The following is a 22,586-nucleotide window of genomic DNA, read 5'->3' on the forward strand; positions in this document are numbered from 1 at the left end:
AGGTGACCAGGGTAGTTCAGCTCAGTTCCGTCTGTAACAGGAGCAGAGATGGTAAGGAGGTTGGGAGGAGACTGGGTTAATATTTATCCATTATCTGGAGCTGGGCCTCGCTCACAGCAGCAGGTTAGCAGTGCTTTTCCCGTAAATGACTAATGGACACGAAATGGAAAGTAGCAGGCGTGCTGTGCATAGGATGAATCAGTCATTTCTGAGGGAAGGCAGCGTTACAGAAATGCTGCCACTTCCCTTGAAGAGCATTAACAGTAGTGTCAAGATGGATTTAACGTTTTCTTTCTTTCCAGGAAAACGAACACACTGTATGGCCTCAGACTTAAAGCCTGGGCTGAGGCATGTGGAATTTTCGATATGCCTGGGATATATAATACAAAGTGAAGTCTGGAAATACCTGTTATGTGACAACATTTTTCTGGGGAGACGCCACATGTGTGTCTACCCACCCCAGATAGGGAGCCCATGACAGAGCAAAGTACGAATATCACCAGGGTCCAGCTTGGTGAAACCAATGAGTTTTATTGGGGTTCCTTAGAAGAATGTGGGTGAAGGGTTAGTGAGAGGAGCAGAAATGACTCAAAGACAGTGGCATCACCAAAGCCCACCCCAGTATAGGTGGCAGGGCACTACATCTGGGAACCTTGAGCCCACTGCACAGCCTGCAGGCAGTTTGAGAGGCTGGAGAGTGATTCGGTTGGTCTAAACCTCTTCCAGGAACCCCCGCTGGTTTCTGCTTCTTCCAGGCAGCTGGCCTGGTCTCAGAGCATACTTTGCAACTTTACTTGTCTGAGAGTGACTTTCGGTAGCCTTATTGCTTATTCTGGGGTGGAGGGTGGGGGGACTGGGGAATCAGTTTCAAGGACTTCTTGAAGCTATTTTGAATTGTTTACCTCTCTGCTTAAAGGACCTCCCTGCAGGATGCAATGTTTCAGTCTGGGAGGAAACGGTTAAGACAATACCATTTAAAGGTGTGATACTTTTGTTACAGGTGTCTGTATGGAGATAGTGTTTTTGTTCCTCTGATGTTTTTGGAGAGGTACATTCTAAGTCTGAGCCAAGCTCTACTAGTAAACTATGAAACTTTAGATATCTTACTTCTCCAAATCTCAGTTTCCTTGTCTGTAAAATGGGGGTAGTACCTCAGTTTCCCTTATCTGTAAAATAGTGATAATAACAGTATCCACTTCACAGGATTGTAATCAATGTTAAATGAAAGGTAATTATTTGACACAGTTTCTACTGCATGTGAGGATGTGTAATTTGTGTGTATTAAAATGATCCATAAATTTTAACAAATACTGTGCTCATGTAACTAACATTGCAATTGAAATACAGAACATTTACAACAAGCAATAATCATTATTTTAAAAACCAGAACACTAGTGTCTTGTTCTACAACCACAAAGAGAAGATTCATATGGTACCGGCCATAAAACAGTAAGTGCAGGCTAGAATCGTGACACCATGGGAATGCGGTCGGAAGGGGCTGATGAAGGGTTATGTGTACTGCACACTGCCACAGCCTGTGCAGTGCAAAGCCCCCCATCTCCAACCACAGTACCTTGCTTAGCTGTGTGTGTTGGGGAACAATTCCGCAGTGATCCGTGTATTTGTAGGGGGTCTGTTCTATCCTTGGCTTCAATTTTGTCACTTCTGCAATCTTAAGAAGAAAACTCTCTTATGCCTAATTCTTTTTGTAGTACTAGGGCAGATGAATCCAGGAGCTTAAAATATACAAAACAAGCTAGGCGGTGGGGTGCGTGCCTTTAATCCCAGCACTCAGGAGGCAGAGGCAGGTGGATCTCTGTGACTTTGAGGCCAGCCTGGTCAATAGAAAGAGTTCTAGGACAGCCAGGCCTACACAGAGAAAACAAAAAACAAACAAAACAAAACAAACCCCAAGCCGGGCACTGGTGGTACACGCCTTTAATCCCAGCACTCGGGAGGCTGAGGCAGGCAGATCTCTGTGAGTTCGAGGCTAGCCTGGTCTATAAGAGCTAGTTCCAGGACAGGAACCAAAAGCTATGGAGAAACCCTGTCCCGAAAAAAAAAACCAAAACAAAACAAACAAATAAACAAAAAACCAAAACCAACCAACCAAACAAAAAACAAACCAAGACAAACACTCTCTCATTGAGCTACAGCACCAAGACCCTCCATCCTCCTTAAAAAAAATTGAGACAGGGCTTCAGTAATTTACTTAAGCTGTCCTTGAACTTATTCTATAGCCCAGAAAGGCCTTGAACTCCAGATCATCCTCAGCCTCTTGGTATTATAGGCCTACTTCACTTAAAGCTAATTTTTCTGAATACAAGTTGAAGCTGAGAGAGTCCCTAGAGGATGCAGCCACGAGGTGACTGGGGAGAACTCAATGGAAAGTGTCTGCTTGGGGTGATAGAGAGTCTGTGTTCCATCCATAGCACCAGCTCAGCGCCAGCACCACCACCACCACCACCAAAACATAAACAAATGAACCAACCAGATAAATCCCGCAGCAACAGAGGTTCAGCTCTAGGGCCAGAGACACTCTGCTGTCATTTCCTTTCCACATGAAAGTCATTGCTGACCTTGACATCTTTCACCCATTTTCATTTCTTTATTACTAGTGCATCGCGTCCGTCTGTGTCTTCGAAGGCCCCTTCCTTGTGGGGCCTGATTTCTAAGAAAGACACAGGCAGACCTTCTACATGCAAAATGTTGTATTCAGTATCACTATACTCATAACACTGCCAAAAGAGTAGGAAGTCATTTGCCAGGACTCTAGATTGAATTAACTTACAAGACTCTTATTGGCTATCCGCATGCTTACACATAGGAACTGCTTTTGCTACAAGAACCAACTCTTCACTTGGACATGCAGAAGCCCAGAGGTGCCCAATGGGTAAGTGTAAACTGACTGAAATGTTATCTCTGCTTCCATCTGGCACCCATTCCCTTGCTGCTGGTCACCTTGGAGTTTCACAGGGATCAAACAAGTCTGATGGATAAGCATTTTGTGGTGGGAGTTGTGGATACCTCCCAGGCAACAGCAATTCACTTAATGCTTGAGATAATGATCAAGTAGAGCACAGTTCACTCCGGGCTGTTTGTTTAACTATGTAAGCTTCCTGTCTTCCCCCTCTGGCTCTTTTCGGTGTCATCTGAGAGTTTAGAGAACCTCTGAAGACAGATCTGGGTGTAGCTATTTTTTTCTTTCCCCTCATCATTTTCTCTATTGTGGGGGGAGTAGGGAGAGAGGCAAGTGGCAGGACCTTGTTAGGACCTGCTTTAGACCGGTAGCCTAGGCTCCAGTAACACGTTAATTTCCATGCTTATTAGTATATTTGTGCCACACAGACTAATCAGTCTATGTAACCTGGTTCAAGTTACGTAGTAGCTTGATGTTACGATGTAGACATCAGTTACATGTCAAAAAGTATAGCAGTGCCCACCACAAACTAAACAAACGACAGTGAATGATTTATACGTACATGTACTGTTGAATGCGTATTTGCCCAACGTTTCTCAACACATGGTAATGTATCTCCTTTTGTTTCACTCATTTAACATTTATTGAACACTACACGATACGCCATGTTTCTTCCTGTCATCGTTGCGCAGCCTGGCTACAGAAGAAAGTAAACTACAGGATACGGCAACAGCGCTTGAGATACTTCGGCCATGTTATATGAATGAAGGACGGCAGGTACTCGAAGATAGCACTGCTTGGAGGAGTGCACGGGATAAGGCAAGGAGGAAAGCCCCCAAAAAACATTATAGACAGCAAATAGGAAGACTGTGGAACCTTGGGTATGACAGTAACACAAGCATCTAGGACTGCCCGGGATAGGAACAACCGGAGAACTGCCATAAACGGGCTGCCCAGGTGTGCTTCAGCATTGCCGGGGCATAAATGATGATGACGACATGATATGCCAGGTCTACCAAGGCAGAATGTCTTGTTTGGAAACGGCCAGGAAACTATTTCCTGTTCATGTCGTTCTCCTGTCTAGGTATACAGCTGGATCCCCCCTCCGCTTTCACTGGTGTGAACTTGTGATTGACTTGCTTACAGCCAATGAAGGCGGTAGAAGTGTATGACATTCATGGTTAGGTCACGAAACGTGATGGTTTCGCCTTGTTTGCTGCAGGCGCTAAGGAAATCTGAATCAGGCCACAGAGAAGAAGCCTTCAGTTCCTGAGGAGTGGCAGTGGTCCAGTTGATGAACCTCTGTTTCAGTGTCCGGAACTGACTGATCAGAGCCCCCAAGCTGGATCCCTAGAGTCTTCCCAGGGGTGGACAATGTCTTAACGCATGGAAGTTTTGTGAGAGCCATCATAGAGCAATAGATAATCAGAGTACCCACCTTTAGGTACTCAAGCCTTGTATGCAGATTTACTTCCATGGAATTTCCAGTCTAGATTTTCCTCATCTATAGCAAGGGAGGAATGACTGTTTTCAGGGTATAATTATCTGTTGTTTATCTGCTCTCCGGGCCTGCTCTCTAGCCTGGCTTTGCTGATACAAACTATGAAATTGATCATATTTACTCATTCAATAAATACATCAATTAATTTCCCACACTAGGGCTCCTTTTCTGACACTTGGGAGCCTGCAACTTTTCTTTGTTGTTTCCATGTGTCTAGGAGCTCCATCCTAACATCAGGCAACAGGCTATTCCTTGGTTGTGGCTCCTTTAGAACAGGCCCATTCAAGTTCTTTCTGGGCTCCTGGTGCTTTCCTGAGTCTTCCCAGGGGTGGTCAATGTCTTAACGCCTGTACGGTAGCAGACCGATTGAAAACACAAAGAAGCACCTCCACACAACTGAAGGTCTGTTGTTAGTTACTGTACACAGAAATAATTTAGCCAGAGGCAGTCCCTAGTCTCTAGAGTTTCCCTATCAGTTCTAGACACTGAGACCCAGCCTACCAAATGCACTGAGTGAGCTGTCAGTCTTGACTCCTGTGACTGATCAAGACGAGGGTGGTCACCCTGAAGGTGGAGAGGAATGCATTCCTGGGCTGCACACATGCTTGATCAGGTACAACCGCACACGGTGCACATTCTCTGTTCTTAAATACCACTCGCTCTTCTAGCTGATGGGATGGGAATGCAACACCCGAGCAGAGAACTGCGCCGGCACGTGCCCCGGGGAAGCTGTGCAGCAACGAAGGATGACAGACTTTAGACAGAATTGTGTAAAACGGTGCTAGAAACCCAGCAGGCAAACGAGGCGGCTGAAATTCTTGCTAAGGACGTGAGAACCTTCGGTGGGGGGCAGCCGTGGGCGGGTTTCGAGCAGAGAGGCCACGAGGGCGATGGACAGTAGGGGGCGAGAGGACTGCAGGCAAGGAGAGTTGGTGATTTAAAGAAGCAAATACGTTCTACTTGGCTGGAAGCGGGGCGTGCGGAGCTCCGAGTGCTCAGAGTTCTCCTGCGCAAGGGGTTGTATTTTGAGTGCAAGCAGGAATTCTCAGGAGTATTGGGTGGGCTGAGACGAAGAGCAGTTCTTATTCGGGATTTTTCCTGCTTGGCACACCTAGGCTCTTCGGTTCCCTAGATTAGCAGACGTTTCATTTCAGGCTCCGATTAGGGCAGCACCGGGTGGGTCAGTTTCGGGTGGCAGGGGCGCACCCATCACAGAACGCTGCACGGGGCTCTGGTTCCACAACCAGCACAGAGCGGGAGGGGGCGGGGCTTGCTCTGCGGACCTAGTGCTAGCGTGAGCTCCGCCCCCATGCTCAGACCCCGCCTTTAGAAAGATATGATTGGACTAGAACCGCGGAAGGGCAGGGCGTCCTCGAGCGGCCCTGGGGGTCGGGCAGAGGCAAGCACGCTGATTGGCCCTGCAGTGGATTAGGTCATCGCTAGCAGGTTCGGGCGGCCCGGACGCCGGCGGGTCGGCTGAGGCTTCTGTGAGAAGGCGCTCGAGCCTGCTGAGCAGCGAGCCGCAGAGGAGGCGGGGAGGCGGTGGCCGCGCTCGTTCGCTTCCCGGCGCCGCCGAGGGTCCGCCAGCCGCGCCTCCAGCCCGCGTGCCGCTCGGTGGCTCCGCGCAGGAGCGCCCGCCGTCCGGCTGAGTCCCGGCTGCGGTCCAGAGTCTCAGGCTCCCTCTGACCCCGCGCGCGCGGGGCGAGCAGGCGCCACACCTGTGGATTGGCCGTCGTCGCGGGTGTCAGCTGAGCAGCGCGCGAGGCGCGTCCCTTCAGCTCGGCTCCACGGGCAGAATGGGGCTCCCGGCTCTGGAGTTCAGCGACTGCTGCCTGGACAGCCCGCACTTCCGAGAGACGCTCAAGTCACACGAAGCAGAGCTGGACAAGACCAACAAATTCATCAAGGAGCTCATCAAGGACGGGAAGTCGCTCATTAGCGCGCTCAAGAGTGAGTGTCCGGAGCCACGCTGGAGGGCTCGGGGCGGCGGCATTCGGCTCTGGGTTGCCCGCGCGCTGCCCGCTTTCACCCCCCCCCCCGGGCGCTGAGTGACGGGTGTCGATGCTCGCCTCGGGCGAGAAGGACGTGAGAAAAGAGCGAGTCAGTTGCCTTGGAGGCGTCTGGCCACCCAGTCCTCGGCATTCGGGGACAGCCGGGAGGTGGTCAGTCGGGGTGGCACTGTGGACAGGGTGTGTGTGTGCGCGACACAGGTGTTTTTGGCCTGAGGCCAGAGCGCCCAGCCTGCGGCAGCCTGCTAGGAAACCCATCGCTTCGACGCTTTCACGGCTCGGTGTCCTTAGGGGGCGAGTTGCTCACCCCGGGTGCCTAGCCGGTTGCCCCGGCTTGGGAATGGAACATACCGAGGGGGCGCTGCCCATCCCTGGGAAGAGGAGGGTGGCGACTGCTTTGAGCTCTGCACGAGCCCTGCATGCAGCTCCAGCCTGGTCCGGACTGCCGGGTTCTCTGCGTTGGAGTGATTGGTTAGCTATATTCCTGTGAGCATTGACAGTCATCCCTAGACATAGCAATGCGGTGTACGTGTGCAGGTTTTGATTCTTGTGCTTAGCAGAAGGTGACAGGGGTGGGAGTATAGAACCAGAGTGTTCCTTTACTCTAAACTGTGGGCGAAGGTTTAAAAATAGAACGAACACATCCGTCTTTCTCCTTCTCCCGCTCCCTTGCTCTCCCCCACCCCCACCCCCGCCCCTTCGGCTATCCTTGAAAATTCAAAAGGCTGAGAGGGGACGTCCTCAGCCTTCGCGCAGAAAAGAGAAGTTTAAGCTCATCTTAAAGGTCCCTGAGATTCTGGGAAGCCATTTAAATTTTTTCCCCTCTTTTTGTACAAGGTGTCTATGTGTATTAAAATTTTCGTGCCACCTAACTTTTGCAGAGCAGGCTAGAGTTTCTCTTTATGGTCAAATCCAAGCATTCTAGGGTTGAGCACCTTGCAGGGCGAGAAGAATACCTTTTCATTGGGTTCATTTTAAAAATAGTTCAGGCGGTCTTTTCATTTTGATACTCAGGAAGTGGAGGCGGATAGTGGAATTGTCTTGACTCTTTACTTTTCCTGTCTCTGTGATGGGTTCCTAATAGAAGCCATCTTTCTGCTAAGAATGGTTGCCTCACCAGAGTTGGGTCCTAGCTGTGAGAATGATCCCCAGAATGGTTCTTTAAAGAAAAGCTTAAGGGCCAAGATGCCATTTAGTAAGCCTGTTGCTTTGAAAATGGAAGGGCGAGAGGATGGAATGTCAGGGCAAGTGCCAGTCTTCTGGGGGTGAAATAAAAGCGCCAGGCTGACATCAGGAGGCTTGCCAGGGCAGAGTCTCTGCAGGAGGCTGTGACTTACCTGAGTGGGAGGAACAGCTTCTTCTATCAAAGACCAGGGCCTGCCTTGTTTCAGGGAACAAGTGCCCTCTAGTTTGAAGTAAATTTGGGGTCCATTTAGAAGTTGGGTCTGGAAATTTTGCTTGACCCTTATGCTTGCTTGCTTGCTTTCTTGGAAACAGGGTTTCCTTGTATCCCAGACTTGCCTGGAGCCTATCATCGTCCTGCCTCAGCCTCCCAAGAGTGCAGTGATTAAAGGCATGCTCCATACCACCATGGTAGACCTTAGGCTAGCTTAAGCTGATCCTCTGCTTCTCTCAGCAAACATCGCAAATGCCTCCTGTTTCCTGGGCATTGCATTGGATACCAGGATGTAGCAGTGATATTTGGCTGCTCCTATGACTACAGAGGCAAAAAATTCTGTGGCAGCCATGGCTTGTTTGTGTGCTAATCTCATGTATCTCTCTTGATTTTGCTAATGAGAACACAGGCTTAGGGAATCACTAACCCTGAGCTTTTGAAGCTGCACGGTCTGAGATAGACATGTAATTCTGACCAGTGTAGAACTCTCAGTCTGTTTTATCCTTCTTGCCCAGAAGGGAGCCTGCAGGACCAAACCTGCTAGAATTTGGTCTTGCCTTTTGTCTGAGCCTTGACTCTGAGGAAGGTGTGTTGGGTGACTGGCAATTTGTCTTCTACTATTTCCGAGGATAGTAAGCATCTTTGCAATGTTGGGATGGATTGGCTCTGTGACTTGTTTCAAAGACTTCTTCATTTTAAGATTGTGCCTCTCTGCTTCAGCAGAGAGTGTAACTGATGTGTCACACTGCTTTAGGCCTTGTGTTATCGAGAGGTGCCTGCTGCTTTGTATACCATATTAGTTCCTGTATAGTAATTTTCCTCAATCAGATCATTACTGTTAATGAAAAGCCAGTGTTTGTTCAGTACAGCGTAACAATAGATACATAGTTGTGTCCACTTATAAAGTTAGCACTAGTTTTGTTTTATAACTAGTACTTCTACAGATCTCAGATTTGCTTTATCTATACATATAATCAGAGGTAATAAAAATGGCCTCCAGGGGTTGGCAGAGTTTATCTACATCATTTTAATGTTACTTCTACTTTGTAAAAGATGACAACAAACAGCCAAGAAGTCAGAGACCTGTCCAAGGTAAGTTCAAGGTACTCAAGTACAAGTTGTCAAATTCCAAAGACCTTACACTTACCCCACTTAATAAAGCAACGCTGTTGTCATCTAGGTTAGCCTAAACTAGAGCATCTCTCGTGTTTCTCTTTTGAATCTGCTTGAGAATCTGCCAAAATCCACATAAAACGACACCTTAAAAACAAACCCCTTGAACTCTATCTGGTTTTTCCATCCCTGGTATGGACACAGAATGTAAGCGACAAAGCATGTCCGGACACACATAGACAAGGAAGAAAGACAGACACAAACCTTACTATTTAGAGAGTTCTCATTTGGTGTGCAGTTTTGTCAGTTCCCAGTTGTTGCTGATGGTGATTTGTTCTGACCTTTTGAGCCGTACTCAGTCACCCAGGACCCCTGATTCTCACTGGCAGACCAGTTTTGTGTGTTTAGGTCTTGTTTCCCTTTTCATTCTGTAGAAGTGATAGAGGATGGGTGAGCTTTGGAGTTTCCTGGGTTCAAATCTTGACCCAATGCTTATTGATTATTTGACCTTACTACGTCTGAGCTCCTCCTTTGTAAATGAAACTAGTCACACAGACCTCTCATAGCCCAAAAGACACAGTGAATGTTAAAACAACAAAATAAAACCACCACCTCCAACGGCAACACTTGGAACATGGCCCTTGGCACTTCTCAGTGAATTTCACCAGTACTGCAGTGTGCCAGCATTCAAGGTTGTCAGGACTTGGTGCTTCTGAAAGCAAAAGGGGCAGAGGTGTATGTTGCCAGCTCTTGGGGATCCCAATAGTGTCTGTTAGTCACTGATGGATACAATCCTAGAATTCTGATAATAGTGTTCCTGTCAAATGTGGTTATGCGAACCACAAGTGGGGTGGTGGGGCGTGACATAGTTGAAAAGGAAGAACATATGTTAGTCTCCCAATGTCTCTTGTCCCTGTCCTATTGAGACAGGGTTTCTTTGTTGCTTTGGAGCCTGTCCTGGAACCAGCTCTTGTAGACTAGGCTGGTCTCGAACTCACAGAGATCCGACTGCCTCTGTCACCTGAGTACTGGAATTAAAGGTGTGTGCCACCACCGCCTGGCCTGTCTTTCCTGTTTTTATTAACTTATTGTTAGGTGAGGTTTCCGTCTCAGAGAAAGAGGCTGCCTGCCTCAATGTCTGTATAACAATCTTGCTGAATGGTATTTTAGTTAAGGTTTCTATTGCTGAGATACCCCATGACCAAAAAGCAAGTTGGGGATGAAAGGGTTTATTTAGCTTACACTTCGTGACTTTGCTATTCATCACTGAAGGAAGTCAAGGACAGGAACTTAAGCAGGATCCTGGAGGCAAGAGCTGATGCAGAGGCCACGGAGGAGTGCTGCTTACTGGCTTGCTTAGCCTACCTTATAGAACTAAGGATCACCAGCCCAGGGATAGCACCACCCACCGTGGGCTGGGCCCTCCCCCATTGATCACTAAATGAAAAAAAAAAATGCCTTACAGCTGGATCTCAAGGAGGCATTTCCTCAGCTACTTCCTCTGATGACTCTAGCTTGTGTCAAGTTGACACACAAAACCACCCACTACAAATGGTCTTCATGTGTGACTCTTGTGGACTTGATGGCAAACCTAATGTGGTTTCATAGCCATGAAAAGCTGTCAGTCTGAGGGGTTTGAGCTTTGTTCCACATGTTCACAATCAATTTCTGGATTTGTTGCTGGGGAATACCCCTCTGAACTTGACTTCTGCTTTCTGAGATAGAGTCCTTATTCTGGCAAACTGAATGGGTGGGGCAGAAACGCAGTTTTTCAGACAGTGGTGTCACTGAGATGTAGTTCACTTTATCTTATATAGCTTGCTCGTTAAGAACATCTAATTCCACGGTGTAGTATGTTCACGTTTGTGCAGCCATCAGCAGCAGTCAGAGAACCTGCATTTACTACCATTCATCTGCCTGCTCTTCCCTCCAACCCCTGCAGCCCTGGCCAGCCACTGTGCTTTCTGTCACCGTAGATTTGCCTAGTCTGGACGTTAGAAATACAACCGCAGTCATTCAGGTGGGCATAATCACCTTTAGGTGGTAACCTAGTTCATGAACTGAATTTCAGATGGGGAAATGTTGAGTCAATAAGCCGTTCATTCTTGGCAAGATGGGGATTTAAATGGAGGTGAGGGCACACTGATTTATTTCCCAGGGTCTGGAAAGTGTGGTCTGGTGTTTTCTGTCCATAGGGAGGGTTATGAATTCTACCAAGTTTGATGGGTGCGGAGGGAATAACTAGAGCAAAACCAAGAATCCAGCCCCTCCAGTCTAGTTAGGTTGGGTATGTAATTGTGAATAAAGACGTACTTCAGATTGCCCTTTACTGGAGTGATAACGTTTTGACTAAATGAAATGAAAGCTTTTATGTTATATTAGCTGATTCTTTGCTTTTTATGGACTTTGTTTTAAAAAGGGATGATGTGTCCTTTTCATTGCATTCCCAGATGTTACTTATGTTGAGATCTCTGTTCTTTCATTTCCATCATATTCTCGAGGTGATTTTTAACACAAATAGCACATTTAAAAAAAAGCCAGCGTCTTTCATTTCATTGAGCACTTAGTAAGTGCCTGCTCCTATGCCAAGGGCCCCCATATTGTTCCATGCTAACACCATTCTGCTACCGTTCTGTAAGACAGATATAGTTGTCCCTCTGTGTCTGGTGTGGGGGGGTTGGTTCTAAGATCCATCTTGGATACCCAAATCCTCAGATGCTCAAATCTCTCTTCTGCTGTTGACAAGTGACTTACACATAGCCTCCTGAATTCTTTAGGCAGCTCAAGGTTGCTGCTAATACATAACATAATGTGAAAGCGAGGGAGATAACAATACATACTGTATTGTTTATGCAGTGATGACAGAAAAATGTTTGCATTTGTTGAGCACAGATACAGGTTCCCCCACCCCACCCCCAAATATTTTCATACTGGTTGGTGGAAACATAGGATCCAGACCTACAGATATGGTGGGCCTGCTACTGCCCTGTTTCTGCATTTCTGGGCTAACTTTTCAAAATTGACATGGCTGGGAAGTTGTTGGCGATGGCCTGCTGGCCCTCCTCTAAACATTACCCTTGAGTACGTTCAATAAAAATGCCGGTAGTGAAGATGCAGAATTCTTCTAGAAGGGGAAACACATAGCAGGTGCTAGGCTAATTGAGAAGATCGAGTAGTGCTTTGTAGATTTCCAGCCCTGAGTAGCCAAGGCTAGCTAGTATTTTGTATTGTACTCTGAACTTTTCTCTCCCTCATAGGCTGGAAGGGTAGAATAGGAGGGAGGATTTTCTGTCTTGTCTTTGTAAAGCATTGCTTTCTCTGGGAGCTACCAAGTGATTATCAGTGATTCATTCTTAATTGGGTAATAGAGCACTGAAAAGGGAGGCCAAAAACCTGTTCTTGGTCTGAATTGTTAAAGTGAATGATTCGTCTTCTTTATTCATTAAAACAACAGTAAAATAATTACAAGTGTGTGTACTTTAAAACTGGTCACCTTTCCCACTTCTTTAGCATTTAACGCAGGTGTTTTCCCCCCATGGTGAGACTGAGCGCTCTCTCTCTGTCTCTCTCTCTCTATATCTCTCTCTCAAGTGTATGTGCGCGTGCGTGCATGTGTATGTTGTACTGCATAGCATATCATGTGTCCTATTCTATCAACTCTCTGACTTATTTGGGTTTTTTTGTCGACCAGAGTTCACAATTTTGTCTAGGCTGGCTGACTAGTCAGCCCCCCAGATCCTCCTGTCTCTGCCCTCTACTGCTCTGAGTTTATGGGTTCACATATGGCCACACTGGCTTTTGATGTGGGTGCCAGGGGTCTGAACTCAGGTCCTCATGATTGTGCAGCAAGAGCTCTTACCTGCTAAGCCCTCTCCCTCCGCCCCAAAAACGAGCTGTTCTTGCATGACATAAACTCTCAGAAGATGTCCAATGCCAGATTGATTGGCTGAGCGGTAATTATGTTGCTCAGAAAAAACCTTAATGGACCAAGTAAATATGGAGTCAGGGAGCAAAAAAATTATTCCCAATTCCTTTGATTTACTTAAGCAACTTGTGAAGAAAAGGAAAAAAAATGACTTTCCTAATTATTTGTAAATGGTGGTAATTTGCAACACTGACATTTGGAGTATTACTCATACAAATATAAACAACAGCTAATTAAATCCAAACAAGATTTTTTTTTTTAGTTTTTTATATAACACTGACTCTAAAAACATCTCTGCATGCTTCTCTATTCACAGTGCATTAAACAAATTACATGTGATCGCTAATCTAACTCTGCTTGTGACTTAGAACCATCTTCCCACTGTTAAAGAATAGACTTTGCTCTTTAGATTTGCTTGGGGTTTAAGAACATTTAGGTAGAATATATACAAGACTCTCATTATATCGTAGAATGTCTGTTCCTTCTGGTTTCTCCCTGTTTTTTCTTTTAAGCATCTTTCAAAATCCTGGCATGTCAATTACTGCTGATTAACCAATGGTGATTTTATTTTAGCTCATCGGTCCTGAAGGTTGAAGCTAGGGCTTTGCACATGTGAGTACACACCCATACCCTTGGTCCCTGGTAGGATATTATTAGTGAAAGTTTCCTGGTGGTGCACAGTTTTGGGCATTGACAGCGTACCGTGTATTATGTCATTATAGTTTCACTGTCTTAAAAACCCTCTATGTCCTATCATATCTTCTTTTTCTTCAACTTCTACCACCTATGGGCTTTTTCATTGTCTTCTTTCGCCTTTTCAGACTGTCAGATAGCTAGCACCAGTCTGTAGCCTTTTTAGATTGCCTTGTGTCACTTAGTAATGTGCATTTCAGGTTCTTCCATGTCTTGGTAACTATTGGGTCTCATTGCTGAGTACCAAAATTTGTTTTTTCTCTTACCTGTCGAAGGACATCTTGATTGCTTTCAAGTCTGGACAATTATGAATGAAGCCAGCATAACTATTTTGTTCGTAGACATGAATTTTCAGTTCATTTGCGTAAAGATCATGTGATTGTTGGATCATGTGATAAGAGTATGTATTGTTTCATAAGAAATAATCAACCTGTCTTTCAAAGTGGCTGCAGCGTTTTTCATCCCCTCCGGCACAGAGTGAGAGGTCCTGTTGCTCTGTAGGTATGTGGTGGTGTTTTTGTTTGGACCATATAATAGGTGGAGGAATTCATGCTCACCTCCACTTTCCCCTCCAATTTTCTGGTGACATATCCCACTGAGAGTTTTTTATATGTTTATTTACCATTTGTGTACCTTCTTTGGTGGGATGGCTGTTCGATTTTTCTTTTGCTCATTTTTCAAAATAGGCTTTTAAAATTATTGTGGTAAAATGTACATGGCACAAAATTTACTGATGTAGCAGCTTTTAAATAATTTCATATACTTTAATGGGGTTGGGTTCGTTCACAGTGTGTGTACTGTCTGTGCTGTCTAGTTCCAGAGATTTCCCAGCATTCCAAGCTGAGATAGTCCAAATAACACATTGACTCCACTCCCATCACACCCTAGACCCTTACAGTCTTTGTTTATTTGATGTCCTAGGCATTTCTAGAGTCATACAGCAGTTATCATTTACATCTGGCTTATTTTATGTAGTGTGATGTTTTCAGGGTTCATTTGTGTTAGACCAGATACTAGAGTTAGATTTCTTTTTATGACCGAGTGTCTTATTGTTAAATTTTAATTATTAGCAACCTCCACTAAGAAGCACGATTCCTTCTCCTGTGAAATTAGGGAAATGAGTTTTCCTCCCCCCCCTCTCTCTTTCTCTCTCTCTCTCTCTCTCTCTCTCTCTCTCTCTCTCTCTCTCTCTCTNTCTCTCTCTCTCTCTCTCTCTCTCTCTCTCTCTCTCTCTCTCTCTCTCTCTCTCTCTCTCTTTTGCTTTCCCTACAGAATGACCAGGAACACTTGCATTTGACATGCTAATTTGTCAAGTGTCTCCAAGAACATTCCATCATGTTTCTTTGTATCCCTTTCAGAGCAGCCATTTGTTTCAGGTCAGCGTGCTTTGGGGGCATGGGTATTTTTTTTTTTTTAAAGCTTCACTGTTAATAATTTACTTGACATAGAATTCAGCTGTTTTAAGTGGCTTGAGGAACAATGACCAGAATCCAGCTGAAGAAAATTGCTACCCCGAAAGCTTCCTCATGTTTGCTTGCAGGTGTCTTCCATTTTGAAGCCGTATACAGCCACCAAGTCCCTTTTGCTGTGTCTAGAGTGGTCGTTTCTGAGAATGGGAGCTAAGTAGTGTTATAGGTTACAAGGTCTTTATATTCAGGCTCTTTCACTTAGCGTGTTGGTTTGAGGCTCTTCTGTGTCTGAGATGAGTTTTGGTCTTTGGCTTTTTTGAATGATGCTGCCAAGAATGTTTACATACCTGCCTTTATGTTTTCACCTCGAATCTTGTGTCTTACCTAGGAGTAAAATTGCTGAATTATATGGAAAACATAAAGTTTGATTTAAACTCAGGTTTAAAGGAAACAGTTTAAGTTTTAAAAGGCTGTCAGGTCGTTTTCCACAGGAGAAGAGCCCCATTACACATCATCAGTGTGTGAGCCTCACCAACACTTCCTATGGTCTCTTTTTGATGGTAGTAAACTACTGGAGTAATATATCTCACTTGGTGATGATTTGGATTTTACTCATGACTAATGATGTTGAGCATCTGTGCATGCATTTCCTGGCTATTGGCGCTCCTTATTTGTTGAAATGTGTATTCTCACATATACTATGCTCTGTTTCGTCCCATAAAACTTTTGATTATGAAGTAACAGTAATTCATTTTATCCATTTGTCTTCTTTGGGGACTCTTCCATTTGCAACAGTTTCACTTGTATTTCAGGACCCGTGGGTTTAGGAGATTGGTGTTTTAGGGGGCAGTGATTCAGCCCTCTGCTCTAAGTAGGTCAGTCAGCATCTCTGCTGGTGGATCTCACAGGTAGGCATTCTTGTCTTTAGACAATGACCCAAACCCCTAGAGCTGACAGAATTAGAAGATTGTTATGACAACAGAGCTGTTGGGGAAAGCAACTCCTGAAGGAGATTGTATTATCCTGTCAAGGCCATGGCATTCCCGAAAATTACCCAAAGGAGGAGGGATGCCATTATAACCTTATAGTCAAAGTGATTATTTTAGATTTATACTAATAATTGGATGTTTCTAATTTTGAAAATCACAACTTAGTACATTTCAACTGATTATCTATTTATCCATCCATCCATCCATCCATCTATCTAATCTATCTTTTTTTATATTTTGCCAGTAAAAAAAACCTTCATGCACAAATTGAGAGATTGTATTCTGCTCTTGCCATGGATTTTAAAGCCTTGGACTCTGCTAAGGACTTTGTCAGAGAGTTAACAGCTACAGAAGTCAAGGGAAAGGGTCCCCAGTGAGGCCATCTGTGACTGGAACATAGCAGTGGGAAATGAATTTGGGAGTCTGCAGCCTGGGTCATAAGACTTGGGGACTCATCCTCATTGTCATGGATGGCCTTGGGCGGTTATTATATAATCTACTTTGTGCTTTAAAAGGATTATGTAGATCAGGTATGGTGGTGCATGCCTTTAACCCAAACACTTAGGAGGTAGAGGTAGGCAGGAGGATAAAAAGTTCAAAGTCATTTTTAGGTGTACAGTGAGTTCAAGGCCAGCAGGGTTGTGAGAGACAAGATAGTGGGACAAGATGGGGCAAGGAGCCAATTAGGGGGCTGTTGGGATAGAAATTAGAGCCATGGCACCTTGGACCAGGACGGTAACATCAGGTGCTTTGTAAGTAGAGCTGGCATAATTTGTTGCTTAATTGAATGTGGACTGCCAGAGAGAAAAAGAGAAATCAGGGATGACTTAAGATGTTTTTGACCTGAGTTATGTGAATGATGCTGTTTTCTGAAATCAGGAACATTTCAGTAAGATTAGGTTTGGAGAGAAGATTAGTAGTGTGAGTGAATGGCCTAGTTCAGAGGCAAATAGAGATGACGCTGGTATACATAATTCATGAGTATATACTCACGCCAGAGAAGTATACAGAGTAAAGGCTTCCTCCCTCTCTCTTCCTCCTCCTACTTCTTTCTTCCCCTCCCCCTCCCTCTCTTTCTCCTTCCCCCACTTCTCTTTTTTATTCTCACTCTCAGTTCTGAGAAACACTCAGGGTTTCAGATGGTAGGCTAGGTGCCCTACCTTTGACGTAGACTCACAACCTCAGGATTCTTTTTTATTCATTCATTTGGGAATGTCCTTCTCTTATCCATTTTCTGTGTATTATCTCTTAAAAATGGGATTTTACTATATAAATTATTGTTGTACTTTTCCCATTACTTTGATATCTTACTTTTGCTAGGTCAGCACATGTATACCCTGCATTCCTTTTGATTATTTAAGAGGGTTGAATTATTGGATTATCTCAGGTTTTTAGCTAGAGAAAGTGCTGGAGTAATCATTCCCATGTCAGTTTTTGTGTGTATGAGTCCCAACATTTGAAAGATTCTGGGTCTGTTTCGGACTCTAGTTTCTATAGGTTTTTTAACAGCCATTATTTAAGTCCTTTATTTCCCTGTAGCTAATTGGTTTGGTGCTTGTGAATATGTGCTAGATTATGTTTCTGAAGCTTAACTTTTTAGTTTAATTGGAAAAATTCTAAATAGGCTGCCCTTTGTGTCCCGGATACTGATTCTGAAAGAACGAGGTCCCCCTCCCCACCATGTGTGTGCAATGGTAGGGTGGGAAATACAGGCAACCTTACTAGTCTTGGGCTTGTCTATATCTTTTCTGAGATGCAGGTCCTTCTAAGTACAATGGGAGATGAGCCTTACTTTGTCCATATTGAAAAGACTTCCAAACTCAAACTGGGGTCCCAGCAGGAAAAGCGTACTTGTTAGTATGAGGAGAAATAGCATTAGTAGCTAGAGAAATTTTTTATAAATCAGTCACTAGGGTTTCCACATTCTGTAGAAACCCAGAGTGGAGGAAGAGAGGAAACAGTAAGGAAAACAGCTTGGCAGTGGGGGCCAGAAGCTGTCACAGCATGTTTATGTCTGGCTCGTTTCACCTTGGTTGGAAGGCACAGAATGATGCAGAGTGTGAGTTTGGAGACCGGGCAGTTGCCTACTATATTTAGAAAGTGGAGATTCCTGGGGTTGGGTGGGGTGTTCATGTGCGTGTGTGTGTGTTTTCTGTGCCAGATGGACAAAGGTTTGGGGCTTGAGAATTCTGGATCAAACCTTATTAGCTAGCTAGCTCCTCCGGGCCAACTCAGTAGCCTCCTGCTGCTGCCACACAGGAAAAGCCAAAATAAACTCTGTTCTGTACGGTTTGTAAAGATACCACAGGTAGGTTTCCATGCTCATTTGATCTTGCTATCATACTGACTTTTATGTTTACAGCAGGCTCGTTGGAAGTCTTTGAAAAGATGAACTGGCATATCCCGGTGGCTGTAGCACTGGCATACCCTGTGGCTTTAGCTAGATTTCCAGGCAGCCAAGTTGAACTTTGGCTGTGTTTTTATGTCAAGGTCACTGTTGAGCAGATAGGGCCCAAATTGCAACAGACTTCTGGCTGTGTATCTCATTGTTACACTTGTGGGTCAGCTGTGGACAGAGGAAAATAAAACTAAAGCGACTTTTGTTCGTGTCTGTTTCCTTGTCAGAGCTGATCTAAATAGTTAACACCTATAAATGGCACAGATTATAAAAGACAAAAAGACTTCGAGTAGTCCTCCAACCCCTGTGTCTTCATCCCCAATTCCACTGAAAGCATTTTGCCAGTGTCTTGGATATTTCTTTAATGAAATTTATAAATGTGTCAGCAAATGCATATGTATTCATTTGTACACTTATATACACTTATGCATTTAGAAGGATCCCATATGTATTTTTTTGTGTCTAAATGTGATGTGTGTTACATGTTCTGCACTTGTGCATGCATCCATCAGATGGATGAAGCACAGATTTTTCTAACCATTCCCCAATTACACAATTAGATTATTTCCAGTTGGGCTGGAGGTATAACTCAGTTGGAAGAGTGCTTGCCTAGCATGCATGAAACCCTGAGTTTGATCCTCAGTTATGCATAAAACTGTACGTCATGACATTTGTCTGTGTATGATCACAGTATTGACAGGGCAAAGGCAGGATGACCAGAAGTTCAAAATTATTTCTAGCTATTTAGAGAGTCCTGACTAACCCCTGGACTACCTGAAACTTTGTCTATATCTGTCTATCTCTCTATACATGCACACAGGCATGTATATATAAACACATACATCTACAAGTACATGTGTATGTAAACACATGGCATACATACACATGTATAGAAATAAGCATAATACATACACATGTATATAAACATACTTATGTTTATATACAGATGTATATAAACACACATGCACACATATACACATGCATTTAAAGATGTTCATGTACACATACACATATATGCATACACATATATGCTGTGAGGTACATACCTCTGGCATGGGAAATAGAAGTAATCAGATCTGTAGGATGAGTTCCTACTGTGGAATTGCTCAGCTAAAAGAACTATGTGTATTTTCTACCGTGATAGATACTCTCAGGGAATTAGTCCAAGAAATTCTGAGTGAGCTGCGTTTCCTGAGCCTTGATTTTGAGAGTAGAAAAGCAGTTTCTTTACTATGTAGAGTAGCATTTATGTAACAAAAAAACCTGGAGTCTTTCTTCATTTCCTTCTTCCTGGTTTGTATATTAAAAGCTATAGTGAAAATTATCCCACAGAATGTGACATAGGACAAGTCACTCAAATACAAGGCCTGGTCTTACGTTCTGGGGTGGAGTTGTTGCGTTTTCACCTGGTGTAGTTTGTCTTCTGTTCAGGAGGGTTGCAGGTGCTAAATCTGCAAAACTTGGTGATTGGAGGTAGTGACTTTGAACTAGTGGGCGTGTCTTACCTAGTAGCTGTGAGCACTAGAATTTCTGGCGGGCAGGAGAGGGGATGTTTTGTGGACCATCTCCCCATGGTGGCTTATCCTGCAGAGCTTAGCATGTCTTTCTGATGGAGGACAGGATCCTGCCACCTGTGCTTTCTGGTCTATGCTCAGGTACTTGGGACAGCTCCTGTTGGCGTAGAGGTTTCATTGGTGGGTCTTGTGGACCAGACACTTGTCCCTCTCCTGGTTGCTCAGCTTCTAGAAGGGAAGCAGGGGACTCAGAAGCAGCCCATGACCCCATAGGGTGAGGAGTGCTGGCAGTTTGGAAGGATCCTAGGGGAGGGAACCTCCATTTCCTTTGGGAAAGGCTAATGGAAGCTTCTCAGGTCCATAGGGGCCCGTGTTACTTTCTGCCATTTGTAGGTCACCTCTGCTAATTATGCCTCACCTTCACCCTTCTTTATTAACTTTGAGAAAGTCTGCTCAAAATTGCAATTATGTCAGAAGGGAAGTCACAGGTTTGATGAGTTTAGCCACTTTGTGTTCTAAAAAAAAAATCACTGAAGCATAATCATTAAATTAAAAAGTACTTTCCTGGTGTTGGTGGTATACTCCTTCAATCCTATCACGTGGGAGGCAGAGACAGACAGATCTCTGAGTTCAAGGTCAGCTTCGTCTATAGAATGGATTCCAGAGCAACCAGACCTCCGTAGAGAAGTCCTGTCTTAAAAAACCAAAAAAAGTACTTGTTATTATATTACTGAAAATAACCTCATATTTCATCAGTAATATAAGATTCACTGTATGCTTAACACTGCTGTAAGATAGAAGCATTGGAGAGAATGGACATGTTTCACGTGGTGCCTGGCAAGAAAGAGAGACACGATGGGCTTCACAGACAAGAATGTGGTTGTCCTGAGTGGGGGGCCCTGTGCCAAGGAGTGCAGAGTGACAGGAAGTGCACTCTTGCAGAAATCTGCTTGACTTAGGGGAATCACTGCTTAAACATTCAGAGTTATTGATACGAACAAACAGGAGAATGCATACTCAACAGTGTTTGGATTGAGGAGCGATGAGGGCATGGGAGAGGAAGGAACCTAGAGTGCCTCCAAAGTACCCATCAGGTCCTAGATGCTGACTGAACTCCATCCCACTCTCGTGGGTTTGTGGCGTGTGATGCAGACACAGCTCTGTGATGCTTGTATCTGTAGTTCTCATGGGCATACAGGCGGAGTGGGGGTGAGCTCTGGAAGAGACCTGGGTCTTTGGCTTTCCCCCAGGTGGTATTTGGGGTCCTGGAGTGAATGAATTTATAACAATGAGACCTATGCAGTGGTTCTCAACCTTAGGTGTCCGTTGACACCTGTCACCTCCACCCCAGAGATTTTGATGCAGTTTGTCTAGGGTGTTCCTAATCTTAGGGATCCTAAGGTGATCCTAATCTTAGGGAGCTAAGACCCTAAGAGAAGAGTGTAGGCTGAATCTATGGGCCATATCACTGTGTAGCAGGTGCGTAGAGGAGTTGATGACTCCCTAGTCATCATTTGGACATTTTGGATGAGAATGCTCCCAGAGGCCTTTGGGGTTTGACTTTTGGAGGAGGAACTAAAGAGAGCAGCTTAAGTACAAGGTCATAATTACTACCTATGTAATGGTATTACTAGGAAAAATATAGATGAGAACTGTAGATATTGAGCTTAGTGTCATAAGTGCATAAGTGAAATATAAATGGAAATGGCTTTTTTTTTTTTTAATTATCGGATTGTCCTGGCTAAAAGGTGATGGTCGTACCAAGTTTGACATGACTGCAGCCATCTTGAGTTGTATCTGCCGTAATTTCCCCAGAGGGGTTTTCGGCATATATTTTTGTTGCTTTTTTTTTTTTTTTTTTTTGGTAATTTTTATTTTGAGACAAGGTTTCTCTGAGTAGCTTTGAAACTTGTTCTAGAACTTGCTCTGTAGACCAGGCTGGCCTTGAACTCACAGAGTTCTCCTGCCTCTGCCTGGGATCAAAGGCAAAAGCCACCATTGCCTGGCTCTGCACACATTCTTAGAAGTGAGAATGCTGTAAGATGTTCTCAGACTTTAGGCTTTCAACCAAAGGAGATTCTGATGCCTGAGCTCAGGGGCAGGCCTGTAAATCTGTGTGGCCTATAGCTTTCTCTCTAGTGATTTGCATGCATGTGTGTGCCTGTGTGTGTGGGTGTCAGACCACACAGGAAGTCAAAATAGGCCAGAAGAGATTCTGTGTAAACCTTGTTTGTCCTTAAGTCATCTCTCCCCCTTAATGTGCCCTGCTGAGTTACCCAGCCTTTCCATGGGCCAGCTCGGGTATCTGCAAGGTGTCAGTCAACACTGATGCAGGCCACAGGATGAGGGAGTGTTCCAAGGCTGTAAATGTTTCAGCAACCATGGCATCTCAGCTGGTGTGGCTTCATGCCTGGGATTCAAGTTGTTCATGGGCTCTGCATGGGAGCCTGCTTGGCCCCCCTGAGCACTGGGGATGGGGGTGGAGAGCATCTGAGAGGAAACTGTATCTCGGAGCTTTCCCACAGTGAGCCCTCGCTGCCCTTGTCAGGGTTAAAGGCGGCTAGGGTCAGAGTCTGTAATTATGTCACACACTTTTTTTTTTCTTTAAAAACATTCAAGAAGCATAGTGAGCTGGCTGAGCTGCTGCAGAGGCATGGCATCTAGGGAGGGGCTGGCTGTTGACTGGAGGATGAGGTATCTCAAACCCAGCCAGAGCTGA

At 44.8% G+C, this 22,586-nt stretch overlaps 1 protein-coding gene across 9 annotated transcripts in view; it reads left to right on the plus strand.

The window, feature by feature from the left end:
- Positions 1-22,586, plus strand: part of Arhgap26 (Rho GTPase activating protein 26) — a 1,368,274-nt gene that overhangs the window by 975,770 nt on the left and 369,918 nt on the right. The window contains exon 1 of one of the 9 annotated variants that reach the window (XM_050161424.1): positions 5,010-5,034. The exons of 4 other annotated variants lie outside the window; for them this stretch is intronic. Coding sequence is in view for 4 of the 5 variants with exons in the window: in XM_050161433.1 (XP_050017390.1) it covers positions 6,218-6,371 (154 nt within the window). In the remaining variant the exon portion in view is untranslated. Of the gene's footprint in view, positions 1-5,009; positions 5,035-5,868; positions 6,372-22,586 lie in introns of those variants that run through there. 4 more of the 9 variants (XM_050161433.1, XM_050161382.1, XM_050161364.1 and 1 more) reach the window with 4 other exon arrangements.

This window comes from Alexandromys fortis, unplaced genomic scaffold (genome assembly GCF_014885135.2).
Source record: "Alexandromys fortis isolate MF-2015 unplaced genomic scaffold, M_Fortis_MF-2015_v1.1 scaffold_17, whole genome shotgun sequence".
NCBI lineage: Eukaryota > Metazoa > Chordata > Mammalia > Rodentia > Cricetidae > Alexandromys > Alexandromys fortis.